Here is a 27276-nt window from a genome sequence, read left to right as displayed (position 1 = left end):
AAATAAAATAGTAAGATGGAAGAAAAAAGGAATAAAGGAAGGAAAAAAAGTTTTCCCAACTGTGCCTTTTTCGGAAACTTTGTTTCATAAAATTCTACAGAGATTTTATTCTGTCCTAATTAGTGGAACAGAAAGATAGAGTGTCCTCCTATGACATCGCTGGAGGACAAGTTCAAACTCTTTGACTCTTATAAAAATAAAAAACGTTCACAGTTTTGGGATAAGTATGATATGAGATACATAATAATTTCTTTTTCGGTGTGGGTGAAGTGTCTGTTTAACAGAGCACAGCTTGGTTGCAGAACCCATTTGGCTGCTGAATTAGAATCAACAGATTGAAGTTACCGGAAAAGATGCTGCTGACTGATCTGCGGGAGGGAAATGAAAACAATGGCAGTGAAATGATCTCCAAAGGCTCAAAATTACACTTTAATCCTGCTGCAGCATCACTGCAAACGATGGCAACAACTGAAAGTGTTATTTGTTTAGCAGCGTTTGAGGCCGAGAGCCAGAACCCAGCACATGTTACATTCTTTTGGTCCTGCTGAATTGAAGAACTGCTTTAAACCCTAGCATTTTCTGTAAAAATGAAACTTAAAACAAAACTAAAGTAAACATCAACCCCAACAAAGGAAGACAGTTATTGACTAATGAGATTATTTACCGCCTCAGAAGTCACATTTTGATTGCTTTCTCCCTTTTTTTTCCACTTTCAAGTAGAATTGGTCACACGTTGATATGATCACTGTTTCCACATTTAGCTCTGTTTGACTTGGCTTCTGGATGCTGTCTTGGAAACTAATGATGGGTTGTCTGCCCACAGGAACCATGGTAGTGCAAGTGGCAGCCACAGATGCAGATGACCCAACATATGGGAACAGTGCCAGGGTGGTCTACAGCATCACCCACGGACAGCCATACTTCTCAGTGGAGCCTAAGACAGGTAAGGTACAACATGTCTCAGACAAAATGATGGTGATATGATACAGTACACACACAGATGTGGCAACAGTGAGTCATTTAAAGGCCCTGAAAACAACTAGTGGAATATACTAACAATGGAAACACTTTTCTTTTGCCGTCAACAAATTAAAGTTTCAAAGAATGCAGCTGACAACTAATTCTATTAAGTAGCGTCACTTGGTGCAATAAAGATAACAGCAATCAGAAAACTGTTAAATAAAGCAGGCTGTGAAAAGGGCTGAAATAAAAAGATAAGATGTGAGGTAGTTTGTTGACTTGTGGAGCGTTTTATCCTGAGAATTGCAGCGGCAGTCCTCGCTACATCTTCATAGCTGGCTCATTAGCCACTGCCCTGCCGAGGCTCGGCTACTTCATGCAGAGCACTCTTGCAAGAAAACAGAAAAATATGGGCCATCCCGTAATGTCAGGCTTCATTCTCTGCTTCGAGAGCAACACATACACACATGCCGGGATTTTTATGAATGTAGTTCTAATTCATGAACTGGTGAAAGCCACTGCAATGCAGGGATTTATGTCAGTTATTTTTCACACTTGGGCAGACAGAAATATGAAGAATGTTCGACAACAAAAACTCCAGTGACCTGTAAGGTTCACTGTAAACATTCAATAAGCCCAACCACCGGAAGAAAATGGAGCATTCAAGAAAAATGTATGTATATCGCAAAAAAAGGAAATGACTTCATACTGTGTTGGCGTAATGGATGTGGTGTCTGAGGAAGATTCCAGCACACTTAGCTGTGAAGTCTGCGCAGTATAACAGAATTTCTATGTTGTTTTTTGCTTTCTAGAGACCTTCGACTTATGAAGCCTCTCGCTGAAGCTTTCATTAGGGAACATTTCCCTAATTGTTTCAATGTTTTGGGGCGCACATTTACATGTTTTATACACTAAATGAAAAAGTTTGACAGTTCCTCTGGGACTTCTCTGAGGCTGTAAATCTTTGATTTTAAGTGATTCCTCATGGCTGCATAGAAGCTAAAACTGTGGGCTAATTAATGTGTTAGAAGGCTGTGATTACCTTCCTTAAGATGAGTTTGGTTTGGAAGTTGTGAATTATTTGTGCTTCAGTGTTTTTCTTGGTTTATTTCTGCAATTAATTCAGCTGAAGATCAAATACCCGACATCTATGGATGTTGGTAAATCTGGTCCTTTTTGGTAGCCATCATTTAGGACCAAACATAGCTGGTATTTAGACTAAGCATGTATTTCCCATACCCAACAGATTCAATGTAATTGTCCAAATGAACTGATTTGGTCTCTTCCATTTCCTGAGGGAAATATCTTGATTTTAAGCTGCTAAATGCTTTGCTATTTGCAATACCTAAATGATTATTTTGTCTGTTATTCAGTGCTGAGCATTCAGTGGGTTTGCTTGAGCGTTTTAGCTAAAAACAACTTAATTTACAGTGATGTTTTCTAGCCAATGTTGAATTAAAGTCCAGTATTCACTGTCCTTTTAGCTTTGTTTAGTCTTCAACTCCTGAGAGAAATATCTGGTTATTTAGCGGCTAAATGCTCCGTTTTTTTCATCAGCTAGTTGCCAACTTTGTCTGTGTGCTGTTTTAGGACTGGACTGGGCGCATACAGTGGGTTTTTAGTGCTGACCCTCACCTATGGTCATGAGCTTTTGGTAGTGACCGAAAGAATTAGATTGCAGATACAAGCGTCCAAAATGAAGGAGTAAGGGTGAGGAGCTCAGACACCCGGGGGGAGCTTGGAGTAGAGTTGTTGCTCCTTCACGTCGTAAGGGGCCAATTGAGGTGGTTCGGGCATCTGATCAGGAGGCCTCCTGGGCACCTACCATTACAGATTTTCCGGGCACGTCCAAATTGTAAGAGACCCCAGGGAAGGCCCAGAATGCACTGGAGAGATTTTATACCTCGGATGGATGGATGGGACAAATTACATTTTAGCGCTGGGTACAGACATCTTATGACAGTTGAAATGTAAACTAAAGCTAGATTTGATATTTTTCCTCTCTCATTCCTTTTACAGTTTAGATTACAAATTGGTGTTATACCTTCTTACTGCCATTTTGCAGAGGCTACACAGGCTAATTAAGAGGGTACTGTATACAGTAGCTCCGACGGTAGAGACAATATGGTAGGGTTGGTGGTTTGATTTCTGGCTCCCAATGTGTCCTTGAGAAAGACACTGAGCCCCAACTTTCTTCCAATGTGTGGAAAAGAGGTGTCTTGCAATTGCTTTTTAGGTGTAAGAATAGAAAGTTGCTTTAAGCACAAAACTTGAAGCTCAGATAAATCCCACATTGGTACTCTTTATGTAGGACAACGGCTGGTTTATTAACCTGTCAAACAAGAGGCAGACACACACTCGCATACACACACCTAAATGTGCACCCAGACGCAGCCAGTGGGCGCCTGCAATCGCCTCGGCTTTCTGCTGCCCATCTCTTCCTGACCACAGCTGATTATACTTAGCTGTCTTTCCGTCCACGTAGAAGGTGAACGCATCTCATGGTTATGAGTATATACGTATAGTAGTATGAGAATATTGGTGTTAGAATTGAACAGCATGGATGGCTGTCAGAGAGGTGTGACTCCATTTGGAACTTTATGCGGGGAAGCATGAAGACATGTTGCTTGACAAGAGTAACCTTTAATACCAACCTAGTGTAAGAACACGGCTTATGGAAGAGTAACTTGTGTGTCGAAGGGGAACTCCTGCAGGCTGTTATAGCAGCATTGGTACTGTCTGGAAGTCTATGTTGGTTTGTGGACGTTTCTTCGATAGATTTCTTTCCCCTATATTGCTCCCTGCAAAATTATGAGACACAACTGTAATTGAGAAAAATGTTAGGAAGTGTTCAGCCCGGTTAGCTTCGTCTTCATCTTAATTTAGTTACCTTTCAAGAAGAACTACTTTGGGGAAATACAAATGTGTGCCACTAAGAAATGCTGGTTTTCTGTAAAAAAAATATCCTGCTGTGTCATCAACTTTTTACTCTGTAGCACCTTTTACAAACTTGCCAACTTTTGTATTTATTTGTCTATTGGTGGTTTATTTATTTGAAATTTTCTGTAAAAAATAACAGCACTAATATCAAATTATCCAAAAGCAACTTGTTTTTAACTTGCTTTCTGCTACTTCTCATTTTTAGATGAATTAAAAATGATCACGATGAAAAGGGCCTCATTTATCATGTTGTGTCTAAGCAGTAATTTCTACAACAGGGACTGATAGAAACTTGACTACTTGCCCCCGGCTCTTCAATAATCTTTAACAAAGTTTGCGAGAACACTTGAACCCATCGACGAGTCTCGAGTGAGACTTCATCACACCAATACCAATTAGAGCAAGAGCAGACATTTTCTTAAGTGATGTACAAACAGCATGTCTACCCCATAAAGTCCCCATTACTCTCATATCATGTTTTTCTTAGAGCCATTCAGTTCAATGACCAGAGCTCATACTTTCACAGCCTCAGTTGCTGACGTGTTTTTCATTAAGCTAAGTGGATTCTTTAAACCCCAAGGTTGATATTTCAAAAGCTTTAATGGGTTATGATTGCTTACAGTAAGTGGCCTGTGTTATTCTGTAATAGATTGTGATGCTAATCAGAGTTAACTTCTCATGCCATTATGTCCACTGTGTACATACTGGGAAGCAAGCAGCATGGTGGATGAGATGTGATGCAGAGATGTGAAATCAGCCTATGTTCATGTTTCATATTGAGCAGTGTGCTTAAAGCTTCTATCAATGCACCTTAACATCTTAAGAGTGACGGTCCCTTACATGTATTTGTTTGCATCTTGACACCATTTTACTTTTCCAGATTTTCCATCACATAATAAATTAGACAGGTTTCTAGAAATGTTAATGACAACAACAGAAAATGTGCTTGTACAGTTGACTTGTTATATTGTATTCCTATCTAAAGCATACACTCCAAGGTTTGTGTATTTCACTACCCAGATGATCATATGTTAAAGCTGTACTTTGCTAATTTTAAAAGAAAAAATAACACTATTATTAAAATGAAAAGTTACATGTAAAAGCAGTAAAACGCTACACACTAACACAAAACACTAACTTTTGCTGAACAGCGTCCACTATGGCCACAAGTTACCAGATAATGACACACTGAATTGTCCTTTATTTTCCAAGATTCTCTTGAGTCTGTTGCTTGTTTTAATTTTGTGATAATACCATTAAAATGTTTATCTATTGCATGTTAAAAACATAGTCTAACACTAGTACAAGTAGAAAAGAGTCATGAAGTCTGATAACTGACCTAGCAATGTCACAATATATAAAGTTAGCTAACCATTACCTACCATAAGCTTCTGGTCATACCAGACCCAAGGCTGTAACAGAAACAAACACCTATTGAGTTGACTCTTTTTTTAGAAGTCTTTTCTTACAAAATTAGTCTCGTTTTAAATTTATCATTTATAATTTCTACAGGTGGTAAATATTGTGTCCGCCCCATGTATTGGTTGTGAAAGGGACCACAATGTTTGTGTTAACTCTTAGTTTTTAACATATTGTCAATACCGTGTATCTTACAGAATACACTCTGGGGGTGAGACACCAGCTTTTTAGACAGCAGACCAGGACTGAGTGTTGTGGGATGAGTCTGTCTTTGCAAGTCTCTAATTAGTCCCATTTGTAGCACACGCCTGGCCCATAGCAGAGGGTGACTTTGACAAAGTGCCTGGGCTGAAATACACTCTAAGCTCCACATTGCAATACTGCACTAGCGATTAAGTGGCAAAGAGCTAATGGTCAGGGAGGTGTGGGGTGGGGGGGGGGATAGGATGCGTGAGACCCGGTGTTAGGTGGGTAGCATCCTGCTTCTCTTTCGTCTAACAAGTCTCTTTACTCTGGTTCTTAATCCCAAATTGAATCTGCAAGGTGCCCTTGGGAAAAGTACTTAATCCTGAATAGCTCCAATAACTTCCAAGCAATACATAATGTCGGCAAAATACATAAGTTGCTGCGCCTAAAGGTGCTTAGTTAAGACAGAAATGTTGTTATATATTTTGATTGATAGCTTGTAGTTTAGTTTGAAGGTGAAGCTGAAAATATAAATGCTGTTCTAATTGATGGCAGGCTCAAGGAAGTTTAAACAGCTGCCTCCAGCTCCATACACCTTGGCAACATGGCAAGTCCTTTAGAGACAATTATCCCCGCACATAAACACTGCTAAGCACGCGTGCATGCTCACAGGCCTCAATGGCTGGAATAATAAGAGACGAATTTAGTTAGTAGAAAATGCCAGGTGCCTGAATTAGAGGATTAATTACACTCTGAAGGGGGTTTAAGATGTGACACGGCTTGCCTCTCAGAGCGACACAAGTACGACATCTGAATATGACAAGCACTCAGGTGAGAGAAGCCTGGACGGACAGAGCTTTGTCTTTTTCTCAGCCTGGGAATCTAATTAAACTGGAAACGCTCAAATAAAAAAGAAAGGCCAGGTGCAATCCTAGATGCAGAGGTCAGGAGCAGCAGGTTTCCTGTGATGTGCCTGTGATTAAAATATTAGCGTGGCCTTTTTACAGAGATGCTCACTAGTCTCTGAGCTACAGTCCAAGTCAAGTCTCTCGTAGGTATAATGAGTGTTGTATCAACTGCTGCGTTCTATCCAGGGTGCTTAGAACACGGCATAGTTATATATAAAAATGCTCATTCAACTTAGCGAAATTCAGTCAGAGTTAACCTCGCGTAGGCCGAAGCTAAAGTAAGAAGCAAGCTAACGTAGGGACTGCAGATAAAAAAAATTTGGATTTTGTGCTCATGTTGATTAATGTGCCTTTTAAAGATGCAGTAGGTAAGACTTATAAATAGGGCTGTCAAAACGATAAAGTTCTATAGTTAATCGCGATTAATCGCATATTTTATCACATGATTAAAATTCTATTATTTTGCATTTCAGTACAATTAAGTACATATTAACAATCAAAAGCAATTTTTACCAGTGTATCTTGATTGGGAATCAAATGAATGCAAAGAAAGTTACTTTATGAACTTGATTTTAAGATTTGTAATTATTTATTTACTGTAAACAAAAGAAAAATGTGTGAATCTGTCATTATTGCACAATTCCTCCAAGTACCAAACTAAAAAACTAAAAATCCCTATCCTTACTAGAGTCAGTATAGTGTTTAGTAACTCCTAAATAATGTTGATTACTCACTGACGTCCAGTGATCACCGGTTAATGAGCAGCTCATTTCTGCACAAGTCTGTGTTAACACAGCCCATCTCCACTCTTACCCGGCGACAGAGAAACAGGCTGGATAGTCCAGTACACTGTTGTTTCTACAACAACAAAAACACAGCAGTCTCTGAACTCGCGTTTGGAGTTTCGTTGAAGTTGGATGTAGTCCAGTTTTTGTCTAATGAGCGGACACTTGCAAGCAGGATGGATGGAACAGGTGGCCGGCTAGCGTTAGCTTTCTACCTAGCTTGGTTATACTCCAGCCCCCATTCGCGTTTCACCACTGAGGATGTCCCCCCGTGATCGCCCGCTCCGGCCGCTGCCCGCTACGGCCGCTGCAGCTGCTCGCTCCTGCCACCGCTGCTGCTCGCTCCAACCACCGCTGCTGCCCGCTGGTCAAACTAACCTGTACGGCGGGCCACAGCAACCTCTTAATCCGAACATTCATCTCTCCCCCGCCCCCCGAGGGCCGGTGGTCTAGCATCATGTTAACTGTACTACTATGCTTAGCTCCGTAGGTGGTAGCTCAAGCTTGACGTGCTTCGGTGATATTTTAATTTGGCTTTACACAATGTGCATATGGCTTTTGACTTGTCTCGTCGGGAGTTTTGGAAAATAAAAAGCGCCATTCAGGATTTCATTGCTGCTGTCTTTCTCCATCATGCCTGCAGCAGTGGCAGCTTGATGATAAGTGACAGTGCTGCAAAGGGTCAAAATAGTAGCCTGTTAGGCACGACGCAAAGCCGAGTGAAGTGTCAAATAAATTAATAAATGCCGGCATGCAATTAATGCGATTAAAAAAAATGTAATGCATTGCGTCGGCCCTTAATCGCATCGCGATTAACGCGTTAACGCTGACAGCCCTACTCATAAAACTAACTTTCTGTCATATTTGCTGAAACTGACCCTATCTTCCAGTAGAACTACATGAAGCAGTTAATTTAAAAAATAAATCCAGCTCCTCTGGCACCACCTACAGCCTGTAGTGCGATTTGCAAAAATCCACATCTCCCTGTTCATTTACACCAATCAGGGCCAGGGGGAGTGGCTAACTGCGTGTCAATCACTGCTCATGCACACGCATTCATTTTACCTTGTGGGGGGGAGGGGCTTAGGAGACCATCTGGCCTCTAGCAGAAAGGGGGGGAGGGACTGAGAAGTTGTTGATGCTCAAATTCTTTGGCTAAGTTCTGGATCTTCACAATCCTAACGTAAGGATGGCCAATGCTGAGCTAAACATGTTAGCTAACCTATCAGGGTTTCAAATAGATGTAGGGAGGCCAGAATCCTTTATCTTGATATGACATATTTTGCACTCAGCGCTTCTTTTATTTGGGCCTTGTTGAATGAAGTTTATAAAGCCAAAACTTCTGATGAATGGCACAGCAGCTGCCGGTGCGATCAACGTGTTTGTTGTCCTCTCTCACGCGTGGCCGCGTGCAGCAGATACGTTACGTATTACGTGTTACTTAGGTAGGTTAAAGGCTACGCAGGGAGGGAGGGGAATAACATTCAGCTCATCAGACATTTTCTAAAAATAAAAATTGTTCACGAGTCCCATCATCTCGAGTTCGAGTCGAGTCTGAAGACTTTTAAGGACGAGTCTAAGGTCAAGTCAGAAGTCTGTGTGCGACTTAAGTGTGACTCGAGTCCGAGTCTCAAAGTCTCCATCTCTGCCTTTTTTTAAACCTACTCTGCTTTTTTCTTTACTCTCTCTCTTGTTGTGGCTTTGTTTGAGACTCTTGTGGTGGCAACTGCACTAAATCGAGAACATTACAGCTGAAGGCTAGATATACATCTTGCTGTCTCCTGTAATATGGAGAGGGAGATGCAATTTTTCAATTATAATCACAAACAACAACAACACACTACCTGGATGTGTGCGCAGATGAACACACTTCCTTTCAGCGTAACGTTAAAAATAAATGGATCCTATGTTCTATAACATGTTTCTATAGACAGTATAGTGACCTGTGATTAGAGCATGATGCTTGAATGTCACTAAATAATAAACTACCTTGGCTGGAGGTTTTATTCCCTGTTTGTGTGGCCTGTTTTTATGTTATGGGATCTATTCTTTGTAAGTGGACCGCCTCAGGGTTCTGCAAATCACATACTGCACCCTTTATGTTTAAGTGTTCATCACCTCTATCAGTACCTCTCATAGCTGCATGCAGAGCCAGAGGGTTCCTCCAAAGTCTGCACTATTATTTCCTCTTCCCAAGACAAATGTCAAGTATCTGGGCTTTAGCAGGGAGCATGGCCCACCCGTCTGCCGCCAGTGTTGTGGAGACAGCTAGATAAATGCACGGCTACAATGCGTCTGGCTTGCACCGGAGGCAAGGAGTCACGGCGCAATGCGAAGCCATGCTGTGATAGCGACAGAAGGATTTTAATCATCGCCTCTCCCCAGGAATGACACCAGCACCGCACGGGGTAACAGAGATAGAGAGCGAGGGGGCTGGCACCCAGCAGACAAACAACAGTCTCACAACATCGGCATGTGGATTAGCAGTGTCGCTCGGTGAGAAGTATGTGTGCTTCTGGCCAGGCGGGAAGAGAAACATGTCTCTGTTGTTGTTTTTTTAGGATGCTAAAATCAGGATTCATGGCATCATTAACCACAGCCAATATCTTTTAGGCTCCAACACACCAAGCTGATATTAAATAAGTATATCAATTGTGTGTGAAGCCTATCTGTGGCTTAGTTTCATTTATCTCACTGCTGGCTGCACAAGCTTAACATCTTTTTCTAGTTTATTTCACCTTTTAGGAGCCATCCGCTGCAGCTGTTATTATAATCCAACCATTATCCAGCTTCAGCTTTGCTTCCCAGAATGTTAAAAAATGCCTCTTTTTAAGTCTAGACATGCATGCTTTGTCCCTATGGTGGTGATGTACTGTATGGAGCAGAGAACAGATAAGTTTTTTTCTCTTTGTGTCTAGCTGGTATTATAGGAGCCTCGCTGGATTGAAGGCTTGAAGTAACCTTTTCTGAACTCAACTCAAGTAAACAGGGTTTACAGGTGTCGCTGCAGCAGGCACCAGAGCAGTGGTGGTGCTCTTTAATTGGCTACGAGGTTACACTTTGGAAGAATCAACAGCAAAGTGATGAAAAGATGGCTGGAAGATGGATGCAAGGAATAAACGGAGCAGATGGGTGAATATCTACAGCACAGATGACATGTTTTGACTTTGTCGTGGAGGCTTAACCAAAGGAGAGAAAGGAAGCCTTGTTTTACCCCACTGCTGCATGACAACGTCCCACTGTTCATTATTTGATGCAGGACTGAAATGGCATGTTTTGCAGATCAACAGCCAAAGATTATTGCTTTATTGACCACCGTCATCCCACTGTAAGCCCACTGGCAGGGACTTTGGAGAAAAGAAAGTGGACAGCTCACCATAATTTAGCTAACTTAGCCATTTAGTTTAGAGCAGCCAATAACCATTTTCAGCCGCAGGGACTGTAATGAAATTAAAAAAGGATGACAGAGAGAGAAAATTAAACACTTAATGGAACTGTTTATTTTAAGTATACCCACGGTTGACGGTCAAAATGCATCTTCATTTTTCTCTTGAAGTCCTTTGACCCACTTTTCTTGATTTGTTTGTCCTTCCTCATTTGTTTCCGACTCAAGCTTCATTGCAAATACTGTGTGTGTGTGTGTGTGTGTGTGTGTGTGTGTGTGTGTGTGTGTGTGTGTGTAGAGAGAGAGAGATAGACAATATAGATAAAGTAAGAGAGAGTGTGAGTGAGTGTGCTTGTACTTTTACTATTCTTGTGAGAACCAGACTTTAAATGTTAGGTTAGGCATAGGATTGGGCATCGAGAACCAGTTCCAATTTGGAATTGTTTCAAAAATTACTATTCCAATGGAATCGTTTATTCATTGGAATCGTTTGGAAACATTTGGTTTTAAATGCATTAAATCGGTTCCAAGTTTAACATGAGCAAGTTTTGGTTTCCGTAGCGGCCACTGTACCTCCAGGTGCTTGTTGTGTTGCAGCCATGGAGCACAGTTAGCGGCACTCTAGTGTGGCTTTACTCATACATTTACATTGAAAAAGCCTGGTAAAATTGTAAACCACCATTGAATCAAAATAAAATGTTCCTCTTATCTGTGAAATAAGCATGTGACCCATTTCAACTCCACCGATAAGAAATGGAATCGAAAGGAAGAATCGGAAATTGGAATCCGAATTGTTGAAATCAAAACGATGCCCAACCCTAGTTAGGCATACAGTTGGGTTGGGGAGGAAAGTTTTATGTAGCATTTTACAGCACCTGTCTTTTTCAGAGACATAACAGTCTGTCACAACAGAAAACAAAAACCTAATATACACATTGTGCTGGCAGACCTTAATCATGCTAGTGATAGCCGTTTATCAGATATCTTTTTCCAAAAACCCATTCTTGGTGATTTCTCATCTAAAAACAACACAGTCCTCGTCAAGGGCAGAGCTGATTGAGATTCTACAACACCTGTAATGAACAAATAAATAGTGTTTTTTTGTTTTTCTTCCTTGAGAGATGGACCTCAAGTACATGTCAAATTTCTGGGTAATTTAAAGGATTATTAGAAATTCTTCAGGTACTAAATCTAAGCAAGAGCTCCGCTTTGATCTGCTTAATCAGGCTGGGAATGTGATAAAGCACTAAAAATGATTCATTTATTCAGGAACTGTGTGCTGTGGCTTTGTGTGTTTCATAATGAGCAATCTTCCATGTTCTGTATTCATCTTTAATAAGTGCCATTTAATGAATTAAACACATTGTGTGGTAAGTCATTAACTTTGGATGCAACAGTGATTGCTTTTGAGGGATTAGGACACTTTTTCTTTGCATTTTAATGCATAGTGTTCATTTTTCCGGAATTATCATTTTTGTAGGCCATAGATGGAGTTGAGATTAGAAAAATGTCATTAATGAAAAGGTTTCTCTACAAGCATTTCAGCATATTAGTGTATGCATGTGTACCACATCTTGGCTTGGCAGTAACTGTTTCATACAGCAGCTCATTTGCAAAAAGATAAATACCAGTCATTTGATGCCAGTGTTGTCACATCTCTGATCTTTTTCTGATGACAGATCAATCATGACAGGAGGACAGACAGATAATGCCTCCCCTGGCAGCTAAAATGTCCCCTTGCATGTGCTCACTTTTCTGACAGAGTCTTAACATTAACCTCATCATATGTCAGACTAAACTATTTGGTGTGACAGCACATTTGAAGGCACGGAGTCACAATTTATTGCTGTTGTGTAAACAAGCTACTAGCCATGATGGCCATCCACCCATTAACCTCAAGTCATGTATTCTTGTAATCACTACTTCAAGGATTGATATGAACAGGTTTTTCCAATCTGAAATTATATTTTTAGACCATCCATTTTGACATGAATAGAGCCTTCCTGTACTTGAGTGTTCTACTTGTCACCTAGCTTGGTAGAAATAATTTCAGGGCAGGAAGTGTAATTTTCTTGAAGTCTGTTAGTCACTTTTTCTTTGCTACTGTCGCTTTTTTATGCTTTTGTATTAAAAACCAATTGCAGAGACTGGAGGCATTTAAAGCTCTGTGGCGAATTTCTGACCATAATCAATCCTTTTGAAGAATAGCTAGCAAAATAGGCCTACAGATGAAAATAACAGAAACATAACTATTATAAACAGTGATTGTAGAGTTGATATGGATAATGTTTGAAACTAAACCTAGATACAAACGGTTGAAATTGTTAGCTAAAGGTAGTGGATAAACGGTTGAAACTGTTAGCTAAAAGTAGCGAATAAGGATAAGGGGTAGAAATTGTTAGCTAAAAGTAACGGATAATTGTTTCAAATTGTTGGCTAAACGTAACTGATAAACGGTTGAACTTGTCAACTTAAAGTAACGGATGAACTGTTGTAATTGTTAGCTAAAGGTAATGGTTAAAAAAGTTAGGTAAAAGTAATGGATAAACAGTTGAAATACTTAGCTCAAGGATAAATGATTGATATGTCAAGCCGCATTCTCTCAAAGTGGTAGTAGTATAAATGCTAAATTGATCAAATCAACCAAACATATTCAGTTTCATGTATAAAAAACATTATTGTAAGCTATCCATCCATCCATCGTCATTCGCTTATCTGGGGTCGGGTCGCAGGGGCAGCAGCTCCAGCAGGGGGCCCGAAACTTCCCTTCCCCGAGCCACATTAACCAGCTCTGACTGGGGGATCCCAAGGCGTTCCCTAGGGAAGCTATCCACACTTAAATAAGTGTTAGATAACATCCTGTTTAAAATCAATTTACATGTAAATGAACACATTTGGAACATGTTGAGACTAAAGCATCTTTTCCTCGATCTCTCCCTCCCTCTTCAGGTGTCATTAGAACAGCTCTGCCCAACATGGACCGGGAGACGAGGGACCAATATGTGCTTGTCATCCAGGCCAAAGACATGGTCGGCCAGATGGGTGGCCTCTCTGGCACCACCTCTGTCACTGTCACGCTTACCGATGTCAACGACAATCCGCCTCGGTTCACTCACAGTAAGACTCCTGTTCCTGATTGTCTGTACAGTGTCAATTAAGCTTGTCATGTACAATACATGCCATGTGTTCAACAGCTACTCAGCAATCAGAATCAAACCACCAGCTCTTTGTTTCATTTGCATGTTTTTTGTTCCAGCTGAGTTGGGCTTTTAAAAGGTTTTTAAAAACCAGTTGAACTCAGAGAACCAAATGAGGGCATACTTTGCAATGAATGCAGTGGTACAAAAAGGCTTTTGCTGATATCTCACCCAGAAATCATTGGGAAATATTAAATGTGCTATATTATCTGTAGGAACACTTTTCCTGTAATGGCTGGTAGAATAAAGTTGAACAAAAAGTACTCAGAAATCTTAGAAGCAAAACACACTCATTAAATCTTCACCATTACACTCTTCTAAGGTTATGTTAACAGCATTCCTAACCTAACCTAATGTTCTCGCTTTATCTTTGTGACTTTGTTGCATTTGTATTTTCAGTAAATATTTTACGACAAAAGAAACCACAAAAAAAAACAGCCTTCCTGCAAGGTGTGCACCTCCCTGCTTTACTCTTCATCAGAGCTGGGGGCTGCTTCTGCGTTGGACACCAGGATCAATCAGGCTCCATTTTTTTGTTGTCAGACTATTTCACAGGCTACAAATGGGTTCCAGGCCCAGCTTTAAGATTCAAAGGCATGCAGTGCTTCTCATGATAATCCGAAGCGCCGGCAATCGGTTTACGGTTGATAGTCCAGGCCCTGTCTGGCTGCTGCACTCACCACTGGACAGCCATGAAGCAGAGTCAATTTGCAGTCCCCTGGGGGGGAAGAAATGTTCAAGTTTTCACAACAAGTCATCAATGCCATTTTAAGCCAGTACTGTTACTCTGAGAAAAAGGAGACATTTGAGGAGTTTGGGGTTTTGCTCCTGCTGTCGCACTTGCAGGGTCATGGGTCAGAATCGATAGACCATTAAAGAGCATCAGAGATGATAGAGAGTCCAGCAGCTATAGCTAGTCCTTGGAGGAAACGGGGGAAAAGAAGCCAAGGTTAGCTGCATGAGAGGACAGGCTGGGTGGGGGGAAAGATGTAGGTGCATGGGGCAAATAGGAGGGAGGAAAGCAATTCTTCGGTCTTTTAAAGAGCTGCTATTCCACGGCAAATTAAAAAGCCATTATAAAGATTACATGGCGGCAAACAATGTCAGGCAGATTAGCATTTAGACGGTGGCTGAGGGAGACACTGTGAGGAACACAGAAAGGTCTGGTAATGAGCTCTGCCATGGTGATTGTGGAGATTATGATTATGAATATGATTCCCTTCTTTATTCTTATAAGAGTACTTTAAATCCGAGGGGTCAGACTAAAGCTCAGGGAACACAATGGAGAGTTTCAGAGTAATAGAATCTTCAAGTGGACATTTCATCCTGTGAAAGGGATCTAAGCATGACTCGACTGACGTTATTTTTTTATTAAATATATTCTTCCCTAAATATATTCTTCCAGCTGCAAAATGTGACAACTGAAATTGGTCTTTGCTTTCTTAACTGTATATTTCACTTTTCTATTGCCTTCTCCACTGCCTATGCTGCAGTATGAAGTGAAAGTGGAGTGCTTTATTCCATGTGTGTCACTACTGCTGCCTGTCACTGTTATGGAACATGAATTTATTGAGGAGCCACACAGCCGAATCAAAGCTGAAGGGGTATAAGAAAAGCTGAGCTGCTTGAAGGTGAGTTGGTGGTGAAATAAGCACATCCATTACCAGCATCCGCTCCTGTCCTTCCTCTTTCAGAGAACTATCAGTACACGGTTCTGGAGTCGCTGCCGGTGCAATCTGTGGTGGCCAGAATCAAAGCGGCCGACGCTGATATAGGCTCCAACGCAGAGATGGACTACAGGATCATGGACGGCGACGGGCCTGGCATGTTCAACATAACAACAGACGAGAACACACAAGACGGGGTCATCATCCTTTTGAAGGTACTGCATATAAAAACTGATAAAAATAAAGACAGCCTCTAGTTTTGTCAGAAACTGAAACCTTTGTACCGTGACTTTCTGCCCATAAATATTATATTATGGGACTACATCCTCCCTCCTGAAAGTCAGTGAGACATAGAGTAAACATTTTCCAGCTGTTGTGTAAAGCCCTGTACTTGAGCAGCTGGTGTGGCATTGAATATTGCTTGGAATATTGACTGAACTGGTGTGACTACTCCACATACAGTTACAGTGCAGCCCAACATAGCTGAATCCTCTGTGCCATAGAGCTCCATTGTTATCAAAAACACATCAATGAGCCACACTGTTCTACTTGGTGATGTGTTTCTTCATTACCATTAACCTGAGCACTGCAATATATTTTCATCCCACATACATTGTCATTCAGCTGTAAATATTTACTAAAGCACCAAATGTCTATTCACCTGCAGCTAAAAATAGTCCCCAGCAAATTCACTATTTACTCCCGTTTGAGTAACATTTTTTAAGACCCAGAGTGCTCTGCTGTTTCAGGAGCTATCTTAGTGTTTATATTTAGAAATGAAGCTATATATTTATAAGCATATACAGTATTTAGTTGGAATGAATGGACATGCGACTGAGTGCATAGACATGGTGGGGGGCTCAGAAATTATTAAGAGATAGAAACTAGCATTGTTGGTTTTGGTCTTTTCATGGGATTTGGCAGCAACAGAAATCTAGAGTAACTCCAGCTTTGGACTTTTGTCTTTTTGTATGTGTAGTGTATTGGATAGTACACTCAGTGTGTAATGTAATGATACTATTTCACATGCTTGTTTACTGAAAAATATGAGGACAACTGCCTCTCCTAGTTTCCTTTTCCTTTCCCTCTTTACCCATCTCCCCCTGTTGTGAAATGTCCCCTGCATTTTTGGATTAAGTGATAATCACTAATGACAAATCCGCATTGATTATCTCCAGCACCTTTGATCGAAGTTAACATTCCATGGACTTCCACAGCATCTCCAGACTTCACAACAAGGCAGTATAAGGATCACTGTAAGGATTGATGAAGGAAACAGACACTTTACCAGTTAAAATATACTCCTTTCACCACAGGAACCAATATGCTATAAATAATGTCATTGAAATTCGCCTACATGAATAAAATAAAACATCTCAAGTTAAATGTGTAACAAAGCCACTTATTAATTTACCTCACTTTTGGATCCTCCAGTGCTCATGGCTCGCACGTTACATTTCATGGTTTTAAGAGAGACTGGAAATGGGCTCCTCAGGCCACATGGATGTGACAGTTCATTGCTGCAGCTCTTTTGTGGGAGAGGGAGAGCCATTTTTGGACACTAGCAGCCTTGTCAGATGGACCAATTTGATCCTTTGTTTGTTTTGCACCAAACTCAGACAATTACAACATCGGAGAGAGTCACTGACAACGAAAGTGTCAAATCAATGTTCTCCCGCAGTATATTACATGTTGGGTTACATGGAGGGTTTGATAAGCCAGACAAAAAGGTGAAATGTTTCAAAAGCATTTTTATAATTCCTTTTCATCATGTTGTGTGCCTTTCTTAATATCAATTGTATTACTTTCACAGCACAAAGTAACTTTAATGCATCAGCAAATTACTTTGTTTAAATCTGACTCTGTGTTAAATTAAAATTGCTCTTAATAATCCACATGCTTAGCTGGGATTACGGTAATATCTCAGCATTGTATGAATGATTTACAGATTTACATACATGAACTGTTGTTTAACCCTTGACTGATTAAGACATGTGGAGTAGCCGTAGCAGTTAAAATCAATTCCAAACAAAGAACTGAACATTTTCTGCCAACTCTCTTATTTTGACAACAAAATTGATCATCTCACGTTTTGTGTATTCTGTCTCCTCCAGCCTTTAGACTTTGAAACAAAGAGCAGCTTCTTTCTGAGAATCGAGGCCACAAACAGGAATATTGACTCCAACTTCTTGAGCTTGGGCCCATTTAGCGACACGACATCAGTCAAGGTGATGGTGGAAGATGTGAACGAGCCACCCGTCTTTTCCACACCGCTTAGCAAGATGGTTGTTTCGGAAGACGCCAGAGTGGGCACATCAATCGGGAGAGTCTCTGCCCATGACCCAGACACCTCCAACGATGCCATCAGGTACTAACGATTTGCCCACATGCTATCTCATAAATCTCTTAGGCAAGTAACTCTTCCAGTCATAATTCGCTTCAATTCAGAAAATGTTATTTAAAAAAATAATTTCCCAGAGCTGTTTGTTAAAGAACATATGTGTTCTTAGAATCCAAAATAAAGCTCCCAAATCAGGTAAAGAAGAATAATGTGCTCATAATCCATTCAACTGATACACATTATCTGCAAACACAGAATCCGTGGACCCCCTAAGGTCCCCCATGTGGCTGTCGTAAAGACAATGCCAGATGGTGAAAGGGGCAAGGAGTGCAACATTTGCAAAAGTGAAATGCCATCATGAACGAGAGAAGGGCGTCCTGCTGGAGGGTCAAGGCTCAACACTTGTGTCATGGCATTTGTGACTCAAAACAAGAACTCACATTGCCAATCTGTGCAGTGTCACTCTCAAGATCCCAACCAATTATGCATAAATTGAATGAATATTGTATGGTATTCAGGCTTGGTCTGTTAGTAATCTTAATCAGAAAATCAAATTACTGCACCATTGTGCCTGTAAATTGCCTCTTTTTGCTCCTGACTGTTATCAGCGTCTGCAATATATTTCACTACATCTGTTAAAATTAAAATTATTGTGGAACTAATGCAGCCACAAGAGTCAAATTACATTGCAATAATACCCTTTGGATGTAGGCTAATTGAAGTTGTAATTTCCTCTAGAAATATGAGTTGCTGTGTATTGAAATGGTTTGATCAGTGTTGTGTGCTGAGGGACAAGCAGACAGACCTCAATTTGGTCACAATTTAATATGGTTTTGTTTTACTCATGAATTTGTAAAGTACACACTTGTGTTAATTATTTGCACTTATTGGAAAACATGTTATATTTTATATAAAGGTTTTTTTTCATTGACGATTGATTAAAGTTCTCTCTGTATCAATTGGAAATCTTCAGTGTGATTGCTGCACAGTTTGATAGAAGAAAAATATCATAATCTTTTCTCACAAGTAGAAGAAACACTAAAATGTCAAATCAATACCACTATCAAAAAGCAATTTTTTAAAAGTATGTTGGCTGTATGGTTGTGTATTTTTGTCCAGGTACTCCATTGACAGAAACACAGACTTGGAACGCTTCTTTAATGTGGACGCTCTCAGTGGCGTCATCAGCACAGCCAAGCCTCTGGACCGAGAGGCCAACTTGGTCCATAACCTCACTATCTTTGCCATTGAGAGCCGTAAGTTTACTTAGAGCACACACTACCAGTCATGTACAATAAATGTACCAGTCAGAGTTGACTGTTCGCTAAAGCTCTGGTGGGTTTGTAGTAAGAGTGATACTCAGCATTTTAAGAGTTCAGAGGGGGTGGTGTCTTTTTTTAGCCTTGCCAAAACCAGAAACAGAGAAAAAGTGTGGGGAATGGTTCAAACAGTATGTTCATCTGCTTTAATGTAATCTACAATTGTTAGCATGTCCAGCTACTACACACAGTAGTAACAAAATGTTACTTCCAAGGCCAAGGAGCATTTCATAAGCTAACTACATTCTTTTGTGGGGTTAGGCACGTTTATAAAAGCCCTGCTTAAAACTAGTATTTGCCCACTCATCCTGGATGCCCTAAGAGTTTAGAGTAACGTTAGCAGTTCCAGCAAGCCCAGCCAATGGTACATGAGATAAAGCTTTTGTTATGTTTCCCAAACACATTGGTTAATCCTCCTCTTAAAAGCCTTTTCTCTTGGAACGTTAAACGTGAAAACAAACTTTGAAAATGTGAATAAGTATATGTGAATAATATTATAAGCTAAACAGCAAAACAGAGTTATGTTAAGATAAAATAACAGTCTGATTTTAACATACTTATAATACTAAAGTTAGGACTAAGTAGCTCAACACTAATAAAGAGAAATGTTTCTTTGTATGTTTTCATGAATCACAAACTGGTGAAGATGCGAACCGTAGGCCAGGGACATGCAGATTTGGTCTTTTACCTTAATACTGAATCATGCATGTAGCCATCATGTACATATTTTAGATTCATTTATTTTATTTTTTTATTCTTTTTTTTTATTATGATTTTCCAGGTCCATACATTACAGTCAATGATAATACCTATCATACTTCTCATTAAGCCATCTGCAAATGTACATTAATAGCCCCCAGAAAACTATCACAGGCTCTGTAAGCAAAACAAAAGTGAGCAAGGACCCATTAGGCCTTCATACTGTATTATATACGCATAACCATTTTGAAATATAATAAAATAAGAACATGAACTATATAAATAAACATGTTGGGGTAAAACTCAATGACACTTAAAGCCCTCTACAGAGAGAAAATAAAAGCAGACAAAAAGGACACAAAAATCCACTTCAGACAAATGATGGTCGAATTGGTGTGACATATGTTATCCATCTTCCCCATCTTTTCAAAAAAAGTTCACTGTTGCAGTCTTAAAGCAAAAGTAATCCTTTCCATCTTGAAAATATCGTAGATAATGTCAATCCTTTCCTCCACCGTAGGTCTTCCTGGTTTTAACCACTACTATTCTAGTAATAGCTTTTCTACTAGCAGCACTTAGGATCCGAAATAAGTATTTGACATCAGAGGAAACATTTTCTGATGTTAAGGCACCTAAATATAAAGACTCAAATTTAAATTGAATGTCCGTCTGAAAAATGCTTTGCAAAACTTTATAAACCTCCCGCCAGAATGGAATCAAAGATGCACAGGACCAGAATATGTGAAAATGATTTGCTTCGAGGCACCCACACTGTCACCAGCATGCCAAAGAATTTGTGTAGAGCCTCTTTTGGGCTGGAGTAATGAAAAACCTTATAAGGTTTTTCCAGCAAAACTCTCGCCATAAGGATGTACTGGAAGTTTTCCACTGTATCTCACACAGGTTTTCCCAATCTTCTTCCTTTAGAACAAGGTTTCCTTCATGTTCCCATTTTTGTTTTACATACAATGAACTACATTTTGTTCGTTGTAACCCCTTGTAGAGTCTTGAGATGAGTTTCTGGTTAGAGCCAGCACGATAAGCCTCTATAAACACTTTTAACAAAATGTTATCCCAGCCTACTTGTGTACACCCCTTCTGTATTTGGACAATATAATGCCGGACCTGAAGGAATCTGTAAAAATCGTCCTTATCCAAGCCAAACTGCCTCTTCAGATTTTGAAAGCTGTTCATAGTCCCCTTGTGCAAAAATGTGCAGTATGCTGTTAAACCTTACGAACCTCATCTCTTACATCTTGCGTCCCATCTTTTAGGCAAAAAATCTGGATCAAATGCGCACCATCTCAAGACCTTTAGCGCATCCTTCAGGTTATTTTGAGCTATTACCTTGCTCCATATCTTAAGTGACAAACATATCCATGGGTTTCCCAATTCATTTAAATTGTTCAACAAGCCCTTATCCCCAATTGCAGCCTGGATTGGAAATTCGTCTGACATAGCATTTTCAATCTCCTTCCATCTAGCACAGTATTCTGGGTTGCACCAACATATTAATGGCCTCAACTGAGCGGCAATATAGTAATCCTTTGAGCATGGGAGAGCGACCCCGCCTTTGTTTTTTGCCAACTGTAGACTCTTATCCCACTCCTGAAATTGTTGGTCAGATATATCTAGTAGGGATTTTAGATTCATTTTATAAGTTAAATACAAGCTGACAACAGTAAAAGTCATGATTTTTTAACCAACTAATGGAGTTAATGTTAGCTTAAATACCTAGCTAGCTACAGCTGATAAAATCTGCTAGCATCAGTTGTCATTTCAGCCTACAAAATTTCTGGCTAGAAATGAGTGGTTTGCTTTTTTCTACTTCTGTTTAAAATTGAGGACCCATTAAAGAATTACTAAGAATGTTGAGTGGTACAGTAAATCTGCCACCGGGGCTTAGAGAATGATCAGTTTACTTGTTAGTGTCACTGTAAGAAATTATATGAAACCTGAGATCCTATCTGTCCTGTTATCCTCTCTATAATGTGCCATAGCCTTCTGTGCAGAGGGCAATACAGTTGTTGGGGTCGTTGTAGGGCTGTCGGTGAATGTTAATTCACGCACAGCACGATCGTTTTGACCCCCATTTGTCCCTGAGCCGTGGGGACGAGATGCTGACTAAGGGTGGGCGATCTCACCCACTGGTGAACTATGTTAATGTGATGTGAAGAAGTGCCGCCTGGGTTTGTGTTCATCTCTCAATGCTTGAAGTACACAAGTGTCTTTTTTTCCCCCCCTTTGTATGATTCCATTGCCATCATGCAAACACAATGGACAACAATCATCAGCACACGATCCGCAGAGCACTCTCGACAGCTGCGTCACATCAGTGTAAGTTAAAATAGACAACCAGCTTGTCAGCCTGGCAGTTCCTCTGCTTTTACATCTTCACAATCAACACTGAAAAAGGGTATTCATTTTTCTTCAAAACCTTTTTATCACTCTTTGCTTCAAAGATGTGTTTTTATTTACATCTAACAGCACACAGACGCACTATTTGGTTGATTCCCGCGTGTGAGCTCTTTCCTGATATAGCAACAAAGAGAAGGCAGCATATAATAATAGCCATATGAAATGTCACAACACTCCCTCATGCATGAGGTACTGGCTTTTGACACATAGTGACACTCGGGCGCTGTTTCCAGTTGAAAACATCTTTGAGTTCACAGACTGGCTAGAAAATCCACTGTCCTGTACGCCTGATGATAGTATTTATAGTAAATAGGTTCTTTGTAACTGAAGAGTTTGCAGGGACTCTTTGGTTGAGGGATGTTGTGCATTTGAACTGCAGTCACTCACATTTCATCCGCTCTGGCCAGACCACGGCAATGACAAGAAGCCTGTGGCCCGAGGCTTCGCACGTCCTTTCTATCACCATCAAATCAGCCGGCCAGAATGTCAGCGCGTCATCTCCGGCCGGGATGGCGGCGACGCCAGGCTAAATCATCATCTTGCACTCAGACGCAGCCATTTAGCCATCAGTGTGTGTCAGGCAGACAGAGGCGTGAAGCCCACAGTGCAAGATGGCTTGTCCGCAAACGCAGCCTTCCCCGACAACAAGCCAGCTCCGAGTGTAATGACTTTGGCTGATCCACAGCAGAGTGGGTAAGGACGCCAGCTGTTGGAGGCACACTGCATATTTCATTACAGCAGCACTTTTTTCCGTCCTCCTTTGTGATTAATTAAAACACATGAGAAAGATCAATATTCCATAAATTGGCCAACTGGATCACAGCAAAGTTAAGGCAGAATTTAAGTATTTAAAAGAAAGTTTGCTGAAAGCTCTGACATGAACAGGGACTCTCTTCTGTCTCTTTCTCTTTCAGAGGACCCAACCCAAATTGGAAGAGGCATCGCTCTCATCACAGTGCTGGACATAAATGATAATGCCCCGGTCTTCGCCATAGATTATGAAACCCTCCTCTGTGAGAATGCCATGCCAGGACAGGTAAGACCCAAGAACATCTCTGCAGTTGGTCTAGCTTTCCTTCCTTTTTCTCTCTCCATGCTCGCTTGAAGTTTGACTCACAAAGACAGCCTGCTGACTCTCAAAGCCATTAAAACTCTTTCTTGTTCCTCAAAACAAGTCCACTGTGCACATATCCACCTCTCAGCTCGAGGTCAATCTAGGGAAACAACATCATTAGGAGGAGACACATCCTTAAGATCTAATAGCAAGTACTGTAGGTGTTATCATTCATTAGAGATATAGTTACTCTCATTCCATACTGTCAAAGCAAACTAAATTAATGACAGTGCTTGACTCTGCCTGTGGTCTTAATCCACAATAATATCATGCCGTAATTTGATACCTCATGCTAGGATGGATTGGTGCTCTGCCGCAGTTTGACTTTTCGTTGTGAAGCTTTGTGTAATTAGATGATCACCACGGTAGGGCAGCAGGGCAGAAAATGCATCACAAAATCACCAACAGAGAGATTTGAGAGCTTGAAGATTTGGTGATTCGGGAAAAGAAAGAGGGAAAAAAAGTTGTTAGCCATGCATCACATTTTTCCTGTGTTTAGCATTTGGCCTCATTGTTGCTAAGTGACTTGTGTATCCGTGGCGGCGATTCGTCTGCTCTTGGCATTTGGAAAATACAATCAGAGGCGGAGGGTAAAGGAGGCGTGTAGACCTGAATAAGTACAATTGATCAGAATGATGCATTATATTGGAAAATGGCTATTAGGCCCTTTTAAATATGCTATTTGCATTCATATTTCGGAGTTGTTTGTCACCGTGCTCATGGGAGGCTGAACAAAAATAGCGAATTACTTCATTTGCAAAAATGAATGAAATCGTGTGTGCATTTTTTCCGTGTACATGATGCTTGACCACAATGTGCAGCCTTACAGCTGAAGCTTTCGTGGGTTGTTGCTGTGTTTTATTTTCTGTGTGTCTCTTATTTGTTTTGTTGACTTAAAATTTCCAAAAAACTTAATGAAGTTGAGTACACACAATTCAACCTACCTTAAGGTATTTTGAGATGTTGCTGAATCTGAATCTAATGAATCAGTTTCAAGCCTTTTGGTACAGAGTTTTTGCTGCAATGAACATTGCCTCTATATTGCTTGCCATCATTATTGAAAAATGTGTTTCTACCACAGTTGAATGTCTATTTTTGGTTAATGATGCGCCACTTATCTTGAGATGAGTGTTGTTGCTCAGCAATATCACATTTAGAACAACCCTAGCAACCATCTATCACCCATCAATATATCCTGACTTTCAAATTCAACAGATAATTTGTACATTTCTCCCCACTGGCGCCTGATAAATTATGGCACAGAGCCTATGACAATACTGAAACAAAGTAATTCCCCAACAATCAAACCAGCCCCCAGGACATAGCAACAGCCATGGCCCATGACAGCATCATCAGCAGGAAAAGGTGCAGCAAATCTGTAATTACTCAGCTGAAGCAGACAGATTGCTTACTCAATGCCAGTGATAGCTGAGCTGTGAGGTCCCCCCTAGGTATAGCTAGGAGCTACGCTGCTGTACAGCGAGGAGCTGTTGGTGACGGAGGCCTATGTCCTCATCCAACTGGCGAAGAGATGTGCTGCATTCAAATTCTGTCCATTAAGTCTTAAAGTGGCGCAGTCATAAAATGAGCTGCTATAGGTACGAACTAGTTTTGACATTCTTATAGTTTGTATGTGTCTGGGGTTGTGTGTGGGAATGTTAATTAATTAGTTAGTTAGATTGTTTGTTTGTTTTTTAGTTAGTTATGTTGCTGGAAAATGACAACAAAAAGACGTTAGACGACTAAAAATAGACGGAAAATGACCGCTAAGAGACACAAAACGACTTCAAATAACAAAATGACCACAGAAACATAAGACGTCTAAAGAATAGTTTCAAAATGACTACAAAGAGACACAAAACTAGCACATAAAAACATAAAACATCTAAACTAGATGCAAAATTACTACAATGAGACACAAAACAACCACATAGAAAGGTAAAACGTCTAGAATAGATGCAAAACCACAACAAAAAGATGCAAAATGACTAAACTCAGAACATGCAAAACACTCACAAAGTACGCCAAAAAAATGCAAATTTACTAAAAATAGACTCTTTGACACTATTGGAGTTTGGACAGGGTGGGGGGCATCCTACATGTCTGTGCCCAGGGGCCCATTGTCTCATATTCCGTCCATGAGTTAGTTAGTTAGTTAGTTAGTTAGTTAGTAAGGAACTTTGTTTGGATTCACCACACGTAACATAAAAACAAGAAGAAGATAATTGAAGATTTATCTTATAGAGATAAGATAAATGTAATTCTGAAACATCATTATAAAATACAAACAAGCCCTGAGTACAAGATTGTATCCCTCTGTGCTTCATCATCTCCTTTACCCTTTTGTCAGAGTAAATGACTACAACAGACAAGAAGTGCTTTTTCACATTTTTATTTTTCACAAAATCCAATTTCTATTTAATCCCATTCAAATACAGCCTTGTGTTTGGGCAACACTGAAGTGCACCAGTGGGATTGCACCTTCAGACTGAATAATGAAGTCAGGCAAAATGGAAATTTCATGAGGAAATTTACACCCCAAAACAAATAAAGAGCAAAGGGAAGGAGAGAGGTTGACATTTGAACGCAAACCCAGTTTGAATTACAACTAGCTGTCGGCTGTCTGTTAGCAGACAGACTGGGTGGACTCGTAACCTGTCAGATGTGTGCGCCACCATCTCCCCGATTCCTAATTAATTGAAAATGCTCCTGTTGTGTACTGTATGTCCGGCTGGAGCAGCGAACAGTTGTCTGCTTCCCTGGAAAGCTTTGTTAAAAACCTTAGGCCGCCCACTAGCTGTCACGCCCATTGGCTTATTCACAGCTGCGACAAAGATGAAATAATAACAACTGCCAGTTGGGGACGGGGTTGACTCTGTGGCTCTGTAGCACAGATTAACAGGGAGTGCAGGGATGGAATAACCTGCCATTTTTCAGGCCTAATTAAGGCTGTCTTGTGGCACTGGCGCGCTCCAGAGATGCCACTTGTTACGGATCATTGGTGCGTCTGTCTTTTGCCATAATATTAATTGATATTATGATGGACTGGAGGGGGCAGGGGGAGTGGGGATATTATGGGGGGGCACGTTGTACAATCACTTCAGTGTCCCCATTACATACATGGGTGGACTTGGCATTGTGCTGCTCCCCTGCCCCTCCCTGCACTCCTGCAGCATCCCTGAGGAGGGTCAGCATCCTCCAGAGATTCGTGAATGTTGGGGTGGTCAAGAACAGGGGGTTTTCAAACTGTGAGAGAGTTGAAAGGGGGGTTTGGAGGGAGAGGCGGGATAATGCGTGAGGTGAAACAGACGTTCTGCATATGTTCTAAAACAAAGTTGGTTTTGCGTCGCAATATGCGTCAAACATCAAAATTTAACTTTTTCTCTGAGTCATAACTCTGTCAAATCTGAACACACATTCACATCCATTGTGGAAGATTTCCCATTAATTAGCTTAGAAATCATAGAAAAAAGACGCTCCTTATAACTTATGATTTTTTAAAGTTTTATTCAGTATCAAAATGATCCAGTGATAATTGTCTGTATATCCATGGGTAAATTCCAAACAGGAACTTCTGATAGCTAATTCAGCATGACTTTTAACGGTGCCATTTACTGTACCATTATTTCAACAAATATAGGCTAAAGTTATAGCCCATTGCAATGCTATACTTCCTGTTTGCATTCCATAAATGTAGGAAGCCCATGGGAACTATTGTTCCAAAACTTAGTGAATGATTATCCCTCAAATAAAACCAAGACAAAGTATAATTATAGAATCAAAAATAACCCCAGATCAAAACTGCTTTATTTACCACCTCTTAACTACTGCCTTAACTGTCAACATTAATCACACAAACAACAAGAAATATCTTCACACCTCCAGTCTTCATCCAAATTATCAGTTTACTATATGTGTTGCATCAAGGTGGGAGATGA

General features: G+C 40.5%; 1 protein-coding gene across 3 annotated transcripts in view; it reads left to right on the top strand.

Annotated features, from left to right (window-relative positions):
- LOC144537043 (cadherin-7) overlaps positions 1-27276 on the top strand; it is an 88858-nt gene that overhangs the window by 39688 nt on the left and 21894 nt on the right. For 2 of the 3 annotated variants that reach the window (XM_078280457.1, XM_078280456.1), the window contains exons 3-8: positions 824-943; positions 13533-13700; positions 15475-15662; positions 17562-17815; positions 18908-19044; positions 23139-23260. In XM_078280457.1, the coding sequence (XP_078136583.1) occupies positions 824-943; positions 13533-13700; positions 15475-15662; positions 17562-17815; positions 18908-19044; positions 23139-23260 (989 nt within the window). The remainder of the gene's footprint in view (positions 1-823; positions 944-13532; positions 13701-15474; positions 15663-17561; positions 17816-18907; positions 19045-23138; positions 23261-27276) is intronic. The other variant, XM_078280458.1, reaches the window with a different exon arrangement.

Source organism: Sander vitreus, chromosome 22, assembly GCF_031162955.1.
Source record: "Sander vitreus isolate 19-12246 chromosome 22, sanVit1, whole genome shotgun sequence".
In the NCBI taxonomy this organism is placed as follows: Eukaryota; Metazoa; Chordata; class Actinopteri; order Perciformes; family Percidae; genus Sander; species Sander vitreus.
This window is presented reverse-complemented; position numbering and strand designations above follow the sequence as displayed.